General features: G+C 50.6%; 2 protein-coding genes across 3 annotated transcripts in view; one reads left to right on the top strand and one right to left on the bottom strand.

Annotated features, from left to right (window-relative positions):
* The first annotated feature begins 774 nt into the window (after positions 1-774).
* On the top strand, positions 775-4,166 carry GPR135 (G protein-coupled receptor 135). The gene has a single exon (XM_080989492.1). It carries the CDS (start codon positions 1,309-1,311, stop codon positions 2,614-2,616), a length of 1,308 nt encoding a protein of 435 aa, XP_080845618.1. The 5' UTR covers positions 775-1,308; the 3' UTR covers positions 2,617-4,166.
* A 6,430-nt stretch (positions 4,167-10,596) lies between these two features.
* Positions 10,597-15,984, bottom strand: part of DAAM1 (dishevelled associated activator of morphogenesis 1) — a 176,550-nt gene continuing 171,162 nt past the window's right edge. For both annotated transcript variants that reach the window (XM_081015552.1, XM_081015553.1), the window contains one exon: positions 10,597-15,278. In XM_081015552.1, coding sequence (XP_080871678.1) covers positions 15,069-15,278 — 210 coding nt within the window. In that variant the 3' untranslated portion in view covers positions 10,597-15,068. The remainder of the gene's footprint in view (positions 15,279-15,984) is intronic.

The raw sequence follows: 15,984 nt of genomic DNA, 5'->3' as shown, positions 1-15,984 counted from the left end.
AACAAATGCTATTCGTTAGATTCCGAACAAAAGTTAGGAATCGCATCCCTTGGTCTGCCCTCACCCCTCACTTGACATGGTTATCGAAGGGAATGAAAAAGCTGTTTCTGCTGACTTGGATGAATCAATGGCCTTGCTCCATCTAGTTCTTGCGTGTCACCTTTCTCCAAGATAAAAAAAATCCTTCCAGTAGCACCTTTAAGACCAACTAAGTTAGTTCTTGGTATGAGCTTTCGTGTGCAAGCACACTTCAGATACACTGAAGAAGTGTATCTGAAGAAGTGTGCTTGCACACCAAAGCTCATACCAAGAACTAACTTAGTTGGTCTTAAAGGTGCTACTGGAAGGATTTTTTTTATTTTGACTATGGCAGACCAACACGGCTACCTATCTGTAACTGGAACCTTTCTCCAAGGTCTGCAAGAACGAATGCTTTTCCTAGCAGAGAGGGAACCTGATGGCGAGGCTTCCCTCCTTTTCCGTGTGTCCGGCGCTGTTTATTCTTGAGCCTCTAACAGGTGGCAACTTGAAACAGCGCAGGAGCCCTTTAAAAGCGCTGCCCTGCCTGCCGCCCGATCTTGCAAACGTCTGCTTTCTCGCCCATCCGCAAGGATCTGCACACTTGACCCCTGCACAGCAAACGCCCCCTCCCTCGCGATGCGCAGAAATCCAAAAAGATGCCGCAACGGGCGAGAAGCTGCGCTGTCGGGAAGAAGCTCATGAAGGAGGCAGCCGTCCAGGAAGAAATGCATGGACCTGTCCGCACGGCGGCAGAAAAGAAGGGGCCAGAAGGGCGTTTGGGGCGGGCTGGGGAGAGAATGGGGTCGTCGCGGCTGCCTGCTTCTCCAGCGTGTGCGCCATCGTGGTTTCCCGGGGCAACCGACTGCGGAGACGTCAGCGACTCCCCGAGCCCCCGAAGGTTTCTCTGCCACGCGGAAGAGAGCGAGAGATGTGCCGGGCGCGCAGCGAGCGCCGAAGCAATCCCGCGCCTCTGCGGCAAGCGGAGGCTGCGCCACCCAAGGAGCCTCCGCCGCCGCCGCCGCGTCCCCGCCCGGCGCACCCTTCCCCTCCGACGAGGAGGCCGGGCAACGATCCCAAAGGCCGGCGCCTCCAGCTGCCTTTCGCGCCGGTGGCCAGACCAGACGCGCGGGTGAGGAGCAGAGGGCAGAGTCCCCAGATGGAGCTTTGCGCCCGGGGCTCTCCAAGTGCGCCTTAAGTCACCTCCGGGACCTCGGGCCGGCCGGAGCGCGCCTCTCTCGCTTCACGGAGCCGCCGGTCTCCCTCTCGGGGCCGGGAAGGCGCCTGGCCATGGAGGGATCCGCGCTGCTGCTCCTGATCAACGGCTCGGCGCCGGGGCGCAACGAGAGCGGCGGCGGCCAGGTGCCTGTGCCGGAGGCCCCGTCGGAGGCGGACGCGGCGTGGGGCTGGTCCGGGGCGTCGCTGGCGTCGCAGGCGCTGCTGCTGCTGCTGATCTTCGCGCTGTCGGCGCTGGGCAACGGCGCCGTGGTGGTGGTGATCGCGCGGCACCGGCCTCTGCGCACGGTCACCAACGCCTTCGTGCTGTCGCTGTCGCTGTCGGAGCTGCTGGGCGCCGCGCTGTGCCTGCCGCCCGCCTTGGCCAGCCTGCTCAGCGGGCGCCCCCACGGGGCTTGGCTCTTCGGGCCGCGCCTGTGCCTGGCCAGCGCCGCCGCGCACGCCGGCCTGGGCATCGCCGCCACGCTCACCATGGCGCTGCTCTCCTTCGACCGCTACTGCGCCATCGTGCGCCAGCCCAGGCGCAAAATGGGCCGTCGGAGGGCCGCGCAGCTCCTGGCCGCCGTCTGGCTGGCCGCGCTGGGCTTCTCGGGGCCCTGGTACCTGCTGGGCCGGAGGGAGGACGAGGAAGAGGAGGAGGAAGCGGGGCCGGAGGCCTACCACTGCATGTATGCCCTGCCCTGGGGGTCCTCGCGCCTGGGGCCCCCCTACGGCGCCGCGCTGATCGTCCTGTGCTACCTGCTGCCCTTCGCCCTCATGTGCTTCTGCCACTACAACATCTGCCGCGCAGTTCGGCGCTCGGAGAGCAGGGTGCGCCCCCTCACCACCTACGGGCACCTGCTGCGCTACTACGGCGAGATGCGGACAGCCACCACGGTCCTCATCATGATCGTCTCCATCATCTGCTGCTGGGGGCCCTACTGCGTCCTGGGGCTGGCCGCCGCCACGGGGCACGTCTCCTTCTCGCCCGCCGTGGACACTGTGGCCTGCTGGATGGCCTGGGCCAATGGAGCCATCAACCCCCTCATCTATGCCGCCCGGAACCCCAACATTGCCATGCTGCTCGGGCGCAACCGGGAAGGGGGGTACAGGACAAGGGGCAACGTGGCTGCGGTGGCGCTGGCTGCCACCCAAGGCCGCCGCCTGGAGGGCAAGAGCCGGGCGGAGCGGTACGCCAGCCATGGGAGCGGAGGCACCGTGGGGAGCACCCTCACCTCCTCCAGCCTGGCCAGCGGAGGGGAATTGGGGGTGTGGGCCTGCAGGAACCCGGCGCTGCTCTTCTGCCGGGATGGGTGGCCAGACACTGCTTCCGAAGGCGGCTTGCAGCAAGGAAAAACGGGCGCTGCTGATACCAGCCTGTGAAACACTGTCAGAGGTGGACCAGAGCTGGCCTAATGGCAAGGCTGGGAAAGCCAAGCGCTCAGAAGCCTCATCATCACAACTGGAACATTGTTACAGAGACTGGAAGGATGTGCTGTGAATCAAAGGCGCCACTGTGAATCCTGTGTCATTTTTTGAAACCCAGGACTTTCCCAGTCAGTCTCTGGGCTCATCCACTCTTTCTCTTGCCCTGTGCCTAGAAAACATGGGTCCGAGCAGATTTCTAGGCATGGGCCTGGGCAAACATCAATCTGGAGAAAGCCCAAATTGCCATTTGCTCCGACTTCACTCTAAAGAGTGTTTTGCCCCCTGGAAGCAGGTGGGAGAAGCAGCAGGACAAGAGGGAGTTTGGACAAGCCCAACTATTCCCTTGGCTGATCTGTAAAATCACTGCAGCTGTTGCAAGAAAGGGGATGTGGGTGCTGCTTCTTTCCGTGTCCTTGGGACATGGGAACTAAAAGGTGTGTTAGAAACTGGCTGAGCCTCATCAGGAGCCCAGCACTGAGCTGAAGGGAGAGAAAGTGAGCAGAGTTTGCTTAAGGGCAGAGGTGAGGAACTGAGGGCCACATGCGACTCTCCTGGCCCTCAGCTCAGGAAGCCATGCCCCTCGCTGACCTTGCTGCGACACCTCATTGAGTCCTTCTCCCTGGGTGAGACAGGTCCTTGATGAGTGTTAAGGTGTTTAGGGAATTTTTTAATGTTTGATGTTTTATTCTGTTTAATATTCTGTTGGAAGCCCCCCAGAGTGGCAGGGGAAACCCAGCCAGTTGGACAGGGTATAAATAATAAATTATGGAGGTAAGAGAGAAAAGGGGCGTGTGCTTGTGTGCAGGGGCGAAACGAGGCTTTATTTCACCCAGGTGAAAGATCCCAATTGACTCCCCCCCCCCCGCCATGCACATTTGTGTACACAAACACATAGGCTGGGAACCTTAAAGGGCGACCTCCTGGAGGCATCACCAGGGACAAAAATCCTGGCTAGACACCACCACCCCGGCAGCAATGAGAGAGCGCACCAAGCTGTTTGAATAGCAAGCATGGAAGGTTTGAGCACAGACTCGCCCAACTTGGCGCATTAAAGCATCTTACATTAAAAAGACCAGAAAGCAGAGCATTGCAAAGGGGCTGGTTCCCTCTTGGGCTGCTCCGGTGCTCCTTAGGAGTCTGTTGTGCCAGTCTCTGCACCCTCCCCCCCCATTTTTTTGCAATCACAAGAGGCACTAGGTGTGGAGACAGGCAGCTCTGCTGGTGTCCTTGTTGTATCAGCAGGTGAGGTCGCCACTTGTGACTTGCAGGATATCCCATTCTCGTCACAACTGACCTGTTTCAGTGCTTATCAACCCCCCACCGCCCTACAAAAAACATGAACCTTTTGCATTCCGCTTTCATGGATGATGAAGCTATCCATGGCTGCTAGCTACAATGGCTCTATGTCCCAATGCCACCGCTGGAGGCAGTATGACTCTAAAGGCCAGCTGCTGGGAATTGCAGCTGGGCAGTGTGCTGTTGCAATCAGGTCTTGCTTGCAAGATTCCTGTAAGAATCAAGTGCTGGCCTCTTGGCCTCAAACAGCAGGGCTCTCACAATATTGAGCACACTTAGGAGAAAAGCAGAAGCCCCAGCTGCACCCCCTGAACATTTGGGGGGGGGGGTTTAAAAAGAAGGGGGCGGATCTGTATTTCGGCCCAGTGAGCCTAGGTGTGTGGGGCTGTGGTTCAGATGAAAGCTGGGACTCCAAAGCCCATGATCCATTCTGCCAGTGCCGTGGCTCCAAGGACACAGCTGGTGGAGAAGTTATTTCCATGTGTTCCCCAGAGGCCTTAACTGAACTGTTTGCCCTACTCTGTGTGAAATTGTTACAAATACAAAGACCCTCTATGTATATATCATCTTTTGTAAGTGTGATGTTACCTTATTTCGCGAGAGAAGAAATAAAGAAGGTGCTTGGGGGTCCTGCCCCCCCCCCGACAAAGGAGCACAAAGTATTTCCTTCCAACAGGGAATAGGGAACATTTTCCATCCTGGGAGCCACTTTCCACTCTGGAAAAGATTTTGGGGGCCACATATACCAGTGGTCGATGGAATCAGAAGCAAAAGTAGGTGACATAATGTGATTATTTGTGCAATAAGCTAGTATACACTAGCTAGTATACACTAGCGGGTGGCATCATGGTCTAAACCACTGAGCCGCTTGGGCTTGCTGGTCAGTGGTTCAAATCTCCGTGACGGGGTGAGCTTCTGTTGCTCTGTCCCAGCTCCTGCCAACCTAGCAGTTCAAAAGCATTCCAGCGTGAGTAGATAATTAGGTACTGTTGTGGCGGGAAGGTAAATGGCGTTTCCGTGAGCTCTGGTTTCTGTCACGGTGTCCCGTTGTTCCAGAAGCGGTTTAGTCATGCTGGCCACATGACCTGGAAAGCTGTCTGTGGACAAACGCCGGCTCCCTTAGTCTGAAGTGAGATGAGCACCGCAACCCCATAGTCGCCTTTGACTGGACTTAACCGTCCAGGGGTCCTTTACCTTTACCTTTAAACTTTTACTATCAGAATGTTCTTCCTAATATTTAGTTGGAATCTCCTTGTTATCTGAAGCCTTTGGTTCAGGTCCCACCTTCTGGAGCAGCAGAAAACAAGCTTGCTCCATCCTCCATATGACAACTCTTCAGATATTTGAAGATGGCTCTCATATGTTGACAAGCTGGAACATGTGCAGAGGAGGGCAACCAAGATGATTAAGTGCCTGGAAACTAAGCCTTATGAGGAGCGCTTGAAGGAGTTGGGTATGTTTAGCCAGGAAAAGAGGAGACTGAGATGAGATATGAGAGCCATCTTCAAATATCTCATGGAGGAGGAAGCATGCTTGTTTTCTCCTGCTCTGGAGGCTAGGACTCAAACCAGTGCCTTCAAGTTACTAGAAAGGAGATACCAATTAAATATCAAAAAAACTTTCTGACAGTAAGAACTGTTTGATGGTGGAACGGTCTCCCTTGGAAGGTGATGGACTCTCCTTCCTTGGAGGTTTTTAAGCAGAGGTTGAATGGCCACCTGTCATGGATGCTTTAGCTGAGATTCCTGCATTGCAGGGGCTGGACTAGATGACCCTTGGCATCCCGTCCAATTCTATGATTTTATGATCACCTCTCAGAGATATCGTCTTCTCCATGCTAAACATAACTAACTCCTAAGGCTTGGTTTCCAGACCCTTGATCATCTTGGTTGCTCTTCTCTGCACATGTTCTAGCTTGTCAATATCTTTCTTAAGCTGTGGTGCCAGAACTGGACACAGTATTCCATTTGTGGTCTGACCAAGGCAAGAATATAGTGGTACTATTACTTCCCCTGATCAGGGTACTAGACTTCAGTTGATGCAGCCTAAAATAGCATTAGCTTTCCTTTTTCTTTTTTGCTGCTACAACACACTGTTGACATATCTGTACCACCATTGCTACCATGGGAAAGCAGCATTAAAGCAGCAAATTTGTATTCATAACACAAATGCAAAATGCACCATAATTTGGAAGATCAGATTTATACATTAACATGGCTGGATCAGTTATCATGGAAAGCCCACGTGAGTTTGAAGCAGGCACTCATCTAAATACCTGATGCCTGCCTGTTGCTCACTATTAAGGAAGCATTTAGGATGATGATGATGATGATACTTTATTATTTACACCCTGGGGGTTGCCCCAGCCACTCTGGGCGACTTCCAACATAATATAAAAACACAACTAAACATCAAGCATTAAAAACTTCCTAATACAGGGCTGCCTTAAGATATCTTCAGAATGTTGTATCGTTATTTATCTCCTTGACATGTGATGGGAGGGCATTCCACAGGGAGGGCGCCACTACCGAGAAGGCCCTCTGCCTGTGTAACTTCTTGCAATGAGGGAACCACCAGAAGGCCCTTGGAGCTGGGCCACTGCTCCTACAGTGTTGGATACAACACAAAGCTTTTACTCCTTTATTTTTTGCAGGAGTTTCCGAAATGTTTTTGGGTGCCTGACCAGCAAGGATCTATTAAAGTGACTTTTTAAAAAATAACCTGCTGCCTAAAATTTGTTGGTCTTTCCTCTGTTTGCCATTTTTGTCCCATACAGTAATTCTCATACTATTACAGAAGTACTGCCTTAGGATAAATCAACCACTTGCCTGTTTTGAGTAACTTGCTCTGCTTCCAAGAATCATAAGAAGTTGCCTTTTAGCTCAATCTTGTCTGCACTGACTGGCAGCAACCGCCCAAGGTTTCCGGAAGGAGTTCTACCTGGAGATGCCAAGGTTTGAACCAGCAGCTGTCTGCATGCAAAACCTAAAGCAGACGCCCTAAGCACTGAGCCACAACATTACTCATAGAAAACCAAAAAATGCTACTTCCACCCACAGCCACATTGCCACTTACTCCACTGTCTAAATTTACTTTGAGGCAGTGTGTTGTATTGTTGTTTTGCATATGTTAATCTGTAAAGTGAGACCCACACTGATGTTAGCTATTTGTTCGGTACTATTAAAAGGACTCTGATGTAGCAACCGCCAGAAAGATGCAAGCAGCACAGGTGAAGGTGCCGAAGGAAGGAGACTTTGAACCAGTAGATGGAGCTGCTGCTTTTCACTCCGTGCAGTAGGAGGAATCTCTGCACAATCTTGATTAAATTAGTCTCTTTTAAAAAGGAAGGAAGAAAAGAAAGCGAGTGGCCAAGGAATCTTCCCAAGCTCTGCAACCAACACGGAGGATTCTCCCGAGAAATTAAAGGAAGTTGTGGAGGAAATCCTCTCCTATTTTAATGTACACCTTCTTCTGAGTCTGCGCTTGGGAGAAACACAATAATTCTCCTGGAAGGGCCTTGGGGATGCAGATTTGGCAGGGGCTGCGTATGATGGATTTATGGCCATACAGATTAGATCGTGGCTGCTTGCAAAGCCAAAGAGAAAATAAAACCCGTTCCCAAGCCCAACGGCTTCTAATGCCACCGTAGCTGATAGATGGATTGCTCTGCCCACCTGTCAAATTTGGCCCATAGGGCAAGTGAGAGGAAGATCTTTCTCTCCAAGCAGATCCAGTTGCCATGCAGCAAACAAGAGTGAGTTACCTGGATCAATGGCAGGGCACGGAAGATTCCTGTGTTCCCAGGGATCAAGTCATTTGATGTGCCCATGTGTGCACACTCTAAAGGAGGAGGAAATTGTTCCTGGCTCATTGACATGGACTGGAGTGAAATGCATCCCCAAAGCATGGGAGAAGGTTGCCAACTGACCTGCAAAATAAGTCAGCCCAGCTGGCTCTTGCAACAGCAGTTTGTGCAGGGATCACATGTCCTGCAAACCAGCAATATCACTACCCGCCCCCCCCCCCAGCAAATATAGGTTCCCGTGAGAAGATCTAGGGGCTGAATCAAATTAGCAGCCCTCACAGTGTGACTGTGTGCAGGATCACAGAGGGGCGGAAGGGAAAATAAAGAAGACATCTTCAACTGGTTAGCTTTACAATGCAAGGACTAAACAGCTTCCGGCGGAAGACATAAAAATCTGATCAGGCTGCAGCTGGGAGAAGACGTCACCTAAGCCTGTTGCAAGCTTTCCAGGAGTACTTTAGAAAGCTCCCATTGTAGGCAGGTTTCGCCTGCCTGAAACCATCTGCGGCTGTCCTAAAACGTGCAGGGCAGTTTCACACAGGTTCTCTTTCATGGGCAATTCATCTTCAGCAGCAGCTGAGCCTCTGGGTCTGGATGCACCATTTTGTTGAGCCCTCGAGACGTGGCCACACACAAGCACAGGTGGTTAAGAATGCAAGCTGCATATTCAGATTTTTTGGGAGTTGTCAACATGGCATCTGTGGGCACCAGTGGCTCCGCCAATACCTCCTGTGGCATCTGTGAAAAGGTCTCAGGTGTCAGGCTTCGGGGAATCGGTTTCCTCCCCTGTGGCCATAAATGAGCAGATCAACTGAAAGGAATTCTTACCAGTTGGTTTCTTTAATAAACACAGCGAAGGGCAAAATAAAGCGTCAACCCAGAATGGCGGTGCTACCAATTAAGGCTCACACACACCCCGTCCCTATTGATCTACGTCACTCCTACGTCTTGGAATCTGAGCTTCTTTCTGTTCTGAGACTTTCTGAGCTCTCTGTGACTTTGGAGAAGGGGGGTGAATGCTATCCAGAGATTGTGAATCTTTCAACTCTCTCTCTTCCAGTGTTTCTTCTGCTGGCTGTTCCCCATCCAGTATTTCCCAGCTTCTGCCTTCTGAACTATGCCCCTCTGCAAACCACTGTTCAAAATCTATACTGTCCTCCTGCTCCTGGGAAGAATCAGGATCAGGATCAGGGGGAGGCTCCCACCATTCCTCAGTGCAGCCCTCCTCAGCACGGTCCCTGACATCAGGTAACAATCCCCTCGTAATTTCACAGTGCGTGAGAGACTGTTTGCTGTTCCAGCAAACATGGAGGCCCTCCTGCCATACCGTCATGGCAGACATAGTACTTTCGCAAACCTCTAACTTTGCCCATTGGTTCCTCAAAGGTTGGCAACTCACACTTTACATCCTCACTTATTTTCCCCACACAACGGTGATCACTGTGTAAAATACTTGGTGGCGGGTGGCATTGTTTGTGGAACACCCTCAAGGTATGGCCGAGAGGCAACGCATTTTCTTTTCAGTGCTGACTCGCGGTGTACCAATTTGCCCAGCCATTTGTGGGCTGCTAGTTTACTGAGCATAATGTTGGATGACTCAGCTTAAATGCTGGGCAGATGGATCCAGATTGGGTTGGAGGGTAGTTATGATTAGTTCACCTGTGGTATATTGATGTATCATCTGCTCCTGTTTATATTTGTGTGTGTGTGTGTGACCCATCGTGGGACTGGCAATCATAGAGCTGGAAGGGACTTTGAGGGTGATCTAGTCCAAAGCCCTGAAGTACAGGAATCTCAACCAAAGCATCCATGACCGGTGAGCATCCACAAGCATTTTACCTTTGTAAGGGAAGGATGGTCACACACGTGCACTGAAGACGTGTTGGGAATGAGCCAGCAGTAAATCAAATGAAGTGGAGTTAACTCTCTATTAGAAGAAGCAGGGTCTGCAGAGGAGTCGCAGTCCTCATGAGAACAACCATTCTTCTTCAGTAGGTCTTGCCCCTATGAAGCAGCTGTGGAGACTGAACGTCCCTGCCTTCCCACAACTGTCTAAGTCCTTTCCTCCTCAAGGCTTTCCCCACATAATCTGAGACTGCACCTGCATGAAGTTAATTTATCCTCTGCTCTTTTCATGCCTCTTCTGGAACTGGGAGTCGGAGGAAGGGAGCTTGTTGCAGCAGGAGGTGGAGACACTCATGCCTCTTCACCAGCCTGCCTCATCTCTGCCACTCTCCTTTCTTTCTAGCCTCTGGTTCTGTACCGTCCTCTGCCACAGACTCTCCCAGCTCACTAAGACCTGTTACCTCTTCAGCTTCTGACACCTCCTCTTCCTAGTCTTCTCTCTCTTCTCCCTCTGACCACTCATCATTGTCCCATCACTATTTCCTTGGCTCTGAGCCTTCTTCCCTTGGGGGTTCCCCAGCTGGTTCCTCCCACCATTCCTCTGTGTCCATTCCATGACACTTGGACTAAATGGTCCCAAATGCTTCTTTCCACACCAGATCAGTCATGGGATTATGCCTTATCTCCCTACTTTTCACTGACCACTGGGAATTTTCTCAGACACGCTCTTCCTAGAATGGGAGGGGCAGAGCCTGTGGCCCTCCAGATGTTCCCATGACCACTGTCCATTGGCCAGGCTGCCTGGGGTTGTTAGGAGTCGTAGTTCAACAACATCTATTCCCCAAGTTTGACCAAGCTGCGGGAGGCAGTGGAAGACAGGAGTGCCTGGCGTGCTCTGCTCCATGGAGCCACAAAGAGTTGGACACGACTAAACAACAACAATTATAAATTTTAACCATACACTCCAGAAATAAGCCTCCACGCACATATTGTTATGTACACTCTTTATTGCATATTGCCGTCTTCTTCTTTTTTTTTAAGAAAAATGTACAGTCTCATAACATACACAGCATTTCCTGCTAGCTAAAAAACATCCTTGCACCTAGGAATCACTAAACGGTTTGCTACCACTAAGCTACATTAGTATACTTCAGTTTACAAACTATCACTTTTTTGTCTCTTTTCTTTTTTTGGCATGAATTGGAAAGAAAAAAAAATCTTTAGAATGACACACCCAGGAGAGAGATACAGAGAGGAAATAAAACGAAAAACAAGAACACAAGTGGCTATGTCCACCAGCACCAGTCTACATGTAAGTTTGCAACAAATGGCACATGGAATTTTCATCTGCACGCAGATGGTTTAGGAAATGAGAACTCAAGAAGAAATGGCAAGTGTAGCCCAACAAGCAAGGCTTGTTGCAAAGCAAGAATGGTTTTGGAAGCACAAGGAAATATTTCCCACCGGTGCCCTTGCTTCCCCCGATCTGCAATCAGTTCAGCGTGGATCCCTGGAAATCCCGGAAGATCCAGCAACCCAGGCTGCGTAACAGACACAAACTCACCTTTCAATGTTTTGTACAGCGCAGACAAGAGTCTGTCAAGATCCGGCTGAAAGGGTGGCTTTTAATGCATTAAATGCCAGAGGACTTCACAGTCCCAACTTTGCAACGGGTCATCATGATGGATCCGACTACCAAGCCCAGGTCTACTCCGAGCCTAAATGGGAACGTGGTGCTAGCAGCTGCAACCACTATGGGCGAGCTTTCAAAACCAATGCCAAGATTGACACAGCTTCCTTTAGGGCACTGACTTTGTCCTCAACTGGACTGAACAGGCTCAACGGGACGTAACAGTCACTTTGCATGCCCCATTCCTGCAGCCACATCACCAATGACCTCGCTTCCAGTGGGACGGCAAAACGGCTTGTGTAATGGTGGAGGCACTTGGCAAAATTGCTTCCTTGCACTTTCCTTTCGACTGAGCCGGACCCAACTGAACTCCCTCCCAAAGAAAGCTTGCACGAGGCAATTCTTATTCCAACCAGAAGTTTGAGGTTCAGCTCCAGGAAGCCGTTTTGCAGCATGTAGGCGGGGGGCACAGTTGCAGACTGCACAAAGCGCCCCCTCTCCCGTGGGAGAAGTGGGGAATGCTGGGTTTTCCAGCGTTTGATGCACTTATGGATGAGCCCACTGGGAGAATCAGAAATAGTAGGTTGGGGGTCTGGATTCTCATAATGCAACAAACAACTGCAGGATGTCTCAAGTCCATCATGGTGGTCTGTGCTGGGACACATGGATGTTGCTCAAAGGTGTTCCACACAACCTGCTTCCTCCAATGAAATATCATTTTGTCCTAGAGGTTAAAAAAAAAGCAGTGGCATAGCGTGGGCGGTTTCCTCCAGGCGCAAAATTTCAACACCCGGTGCTGCCTCAATACAACTGTGTGCTTTTGTCACAGGGCTCGGCTTCTTCATGCAAACCAGGAAGTGACCTCTCCAGATAATGGAACCACTCTTTTTTTCTTTTCTCTGTGGCTGGGCGACGCGGATGCCATTGGGCAGTTGAATGCGCAAGCGCACTCCATCCATTTCCTGCCCTCCCACCCCTCCGTGTGGCCCCGGGCACTGGCAACCCATGCTACGCCACTGCAAAAAAGGCACCTTCCTTTCCCCAGGACTTATCCTGCAGATCAAGAACCTGATGAATTTTTAGATGCCCCTCTAAATCTGTTAGGCTGCAGGGCAGATCCCTTGACCAGACTGAACCTCGTGAGCGATGGCATCCTTTCTGCGCTTTCCTATTCCAAAGCACACTGCATTGTTTTTCTCTTCTCCCCCCCGCCAATCTCAAATCATTTTAACGCAACCTTTTGACCAGTCTGAACTCTCTCCCACCCCCCATTTTGAAAGTCAACTCCCTAACAATACCATATCCGACCAAATTTTCTCCCAGCTACAAATAAAAATATATATAAAATAGAGGCACTTTAGTTTAAGTAACAGTAATGAACAACTTGGTTTTTATTTTACTTTTCGAGCAAAGTGCTGCCTTCGCACGCCTCGCATTTTGCAGAACTCCAGAGTATCGGACGTTTGCATTCTTACCGTTGACAAGCTACTTGAAGAGCCATCAGTACACGTGGGTCCTTCGAAAAAGTTGTGATGAAGAAAAACTAAATCGTAAGAACAAGGGGGAAAGAGGCAAGGGATCACCCTTATACTCACGCACACTCAGAGAGCTCTTTCACAGCTCTCGCTGGTGTGATCTTCACAGCTTTCGTGTTGCATCGGGATTTGGGGATTCCGGGCAACAGGAACTGCATTTTGTACAAACTCGTTTCTATATAAATCCGCACATTTGCTGTACAGTACACAACTGGGGGAAGGGGCGGGGGCAGAGAACAGCCCCCCCCGGCCCCCCTCCAGTTAACATCCTTTACAATAGCAAAGCAAAACAAATCAATTAAAAACCTATTTCAAACAGCATCAGCTATCTAGTGCAACAGAAAAAAACACAACTCAAAACCTCCACAGGAAAGAAGAGAAAACAACAATAACAACGGCAACATCAACAACACACAAAAATCCCCGTTCAGTTTTGGATCACGATGTGGATGGTATAAAAATCACTTAAGAGAAAAACCCGCAAATAAATAAAAGCAAAAAAGAAAGAAAGTAACAGTCCTCTATATTCTCTATAATTTAAGGATATTAAGCCACGTTATAAGATTGGCTTTTTTTTTTTTAACTTTTCCAATTTTTTAAATATTTTGTATTACTGTTTCGTTTTTAAATTATTAATTACTCCCTGAGCAATCTGGGTTTAAGGAGATTTCGGATTGACAACTTGACAAATTTCTTACAAATCTGCAAGGAGAAAAACACTATGAACAGCAAAGCCCGTTTGCAAGAAACAAGAATTTTCTGTGGCCTTTTTCCTGCTACCCTTGCGCTATACATTAGGTCCCTAACATCTCCCAGACCCCTTCTTTGCAGAAACCTTTAGAGAAGCCACTCCCTACTAACCTCTTTCGAGGGAAAGGGAAACCCTGGAGCAACGCCCCCGGCAAGCATGGCTGCCCTTCCCCAGATCCATGCTCATCATTCTGGCACAGATCTGTAAACAGAGGCAGCCTTAAGAGGGCAGTCTGTCTGATGGGGAAAGGAGAAGGGGGGCATAATGGAAAGCCCAGCTATGAATACTTGAGAGTTCATTAGCCAACCTTTGCCATGCACGGGAAAGGCTCTTCTGGATCGGGGCCAAAGTTTGCACATTACACCCAAGGCGCTCCTGGAGTTATCCTGCATGGGCTGGGTGCGTTACAGCGAAACTGGCCTGAACGGAGCCAATTCTGAGCGACGTTTACAGAGAATACAGTTTGTCCTGTCGGGACGGGGAATGGGAAACAGACGATAATGAATACACAGACGCTTTCTTCCGTTAAAACGAAAAGTTAAGAAGAGACCCAGCCCCCTCCCCGTAATCCCCACCCCCACCCCACCAACTGGTCTCAGGCAAAAAAAACCCACACAAGAGTGAATTCTACATCGGTGTCGTTACAGCAATGAGAAAATCCTTTGGGTCGCCTTCAGCTGGTTCCCTGAAGGCTCCCAAAGAGAGAGGTGCGTCTCGTTCGAAAGAAACAGGAGCACGACTCCTCCCGCCCCCCAAAAATGGGGGTTACGGAACACAAAGGAGCTGGCACAACGGCCACAAGGGATGTTCAAGTTCTGAGTGAAAACAGAAACAAAAAATAATAATCTCGGCTTCCCCCCAACAATGCTACGTTCAGACTGAACAAGAGCTGTTTTTAACAGACGTCTCCCGCCACCTGTAGCCTCAGTGGCAACAGGTTTCTGAGGCTGGCCTGTCCATGTCAAAACGCCCTTGTGCTAACGTAGCACAATAGCAGCACTTCTTTCCCCCTCTTAACTTCAAGCTGTTTTCCCCACCCCAACTTTATATCAAAATAAAAGGACCCCCCAGAATGGACCCAAGTGGTATCGCCCACCAGCCTCTCTCATTTCCGTGGTTGGGGGTGGGTGTGTTTTCGCCTCCCCCTCTCTTTCTCTCTCGATCACCGACACTTGTGCTTAGACAGCATGAAAGCTAATTTTTGCGGCGACGCTGCCCGCTCCCTGCCTCCCGCAACTGATAGAAAAGAGAGAACTCTTCCAGGCCTGTGCATGTTGACGCCCGCGCTCGCGCATGCACACAGTTCTGAATCCCAGCCGCACCACCAGACTCTTTGGGCGCAGCGCACCTGCGCTCATGCTCCCATTGAAAACATTCATGCACAGGCAGGACGAGATGAGGGAGGGAGGGCCACTGATGGGCTGGCAAGGCAGAAGGTAAAAAGACCTGGGGTCCTCCAAGATGATTGTTGGTTGGTTTAGAGTTTTCTTCTGAAATATATATATACATATATAGATATATGTATATATATATATCTACAAGCGCTCAGAAGTTGAGTTTTGTGACCGGCCTCTCGCGGCTGCCATCCGCCAACTGGTTGGTGATACGCTTGCGGTTGCGCTTGAGTTTGGACAGGTCTTTGTCAAAGACTTCGCCGGACCGCAAGGCCGAGACGAGGTCGTCGAACTCCCCGCCTTCCTCGCTGTTTTCTTTTGCCTTCCTCGCCTTGCGCTCCCTCTCTCGCTGCTCTTTGAGCTAATGGGAAGGGAAAAAGGAAGGGTTAACGGGCAGGGATTTGACACACCCTACGAGCAACACGCTGTAACTTAAAACACTGGAAAAGCGATAAACCGATTCTCCATCCTTGAGCTGTTTCTGCATCACCTTCTGATATATTTTTAAGCCCACATGAAATTTGTCCATGTGCATTTGTGTTAATGTATGCATTCCCCATGGGACGTGGGTGGCGCTGTGGGTTAAACCACAGAACCTAGGACTTGCCGATCAGAAGGTCAGCGGTTCGAATCCCCGTGACGGGGTGAGCTCCCTTTGCTCGGTCCCAGCTCCTGCCAACCTAGCAGTTCGAAAGAACGTCAAAGTGCAAGTAGATAAGTAGGGACTGCTCCAGCAGGAAGGTAAATGGCGTTTCCGTGCGCTGCTCTGGTTTGCCAGAAGCGGCTTAGTCATGCTGGCCACATGACCCAGAGGCTGTACGCCGGCTCCCTCAGACAATAAAGTGATATGAGCACTGCAACCCCAGAGCCGGTCACGACTGGACCTAACGGTCAGGGGTCCTTTTACCTTTACCTATGCATTCCCCCAATAATTTTTATTGGTTTTCATTTTTGCACACAATTTTTCTTGCAATTTCTCTACCCCTCATATCCCAAGACAGACACATGGCAACTTAACACCCCAACAGCTAGATGCACCAACAGCCTGAGTTGCATAGCTTGCGTCG

This window comes from Podarcis pityusensis (genome assembly GCF_964106645.2).
Source record: "Podarcis pityusensis genome assembly, chromosome: 1".
Lineage (NCBI taxonomy): Eukaryota > Metazoa > Chordata > Lepidosauria > Squamata > Lacertidae > Podarcis > Podarcis pityusensis.
The sequence above is the reverse complement of the archived record's forward strand: the minus strand, read 5'-3'. Positions and strand labels throughout refer to the sequence as shown.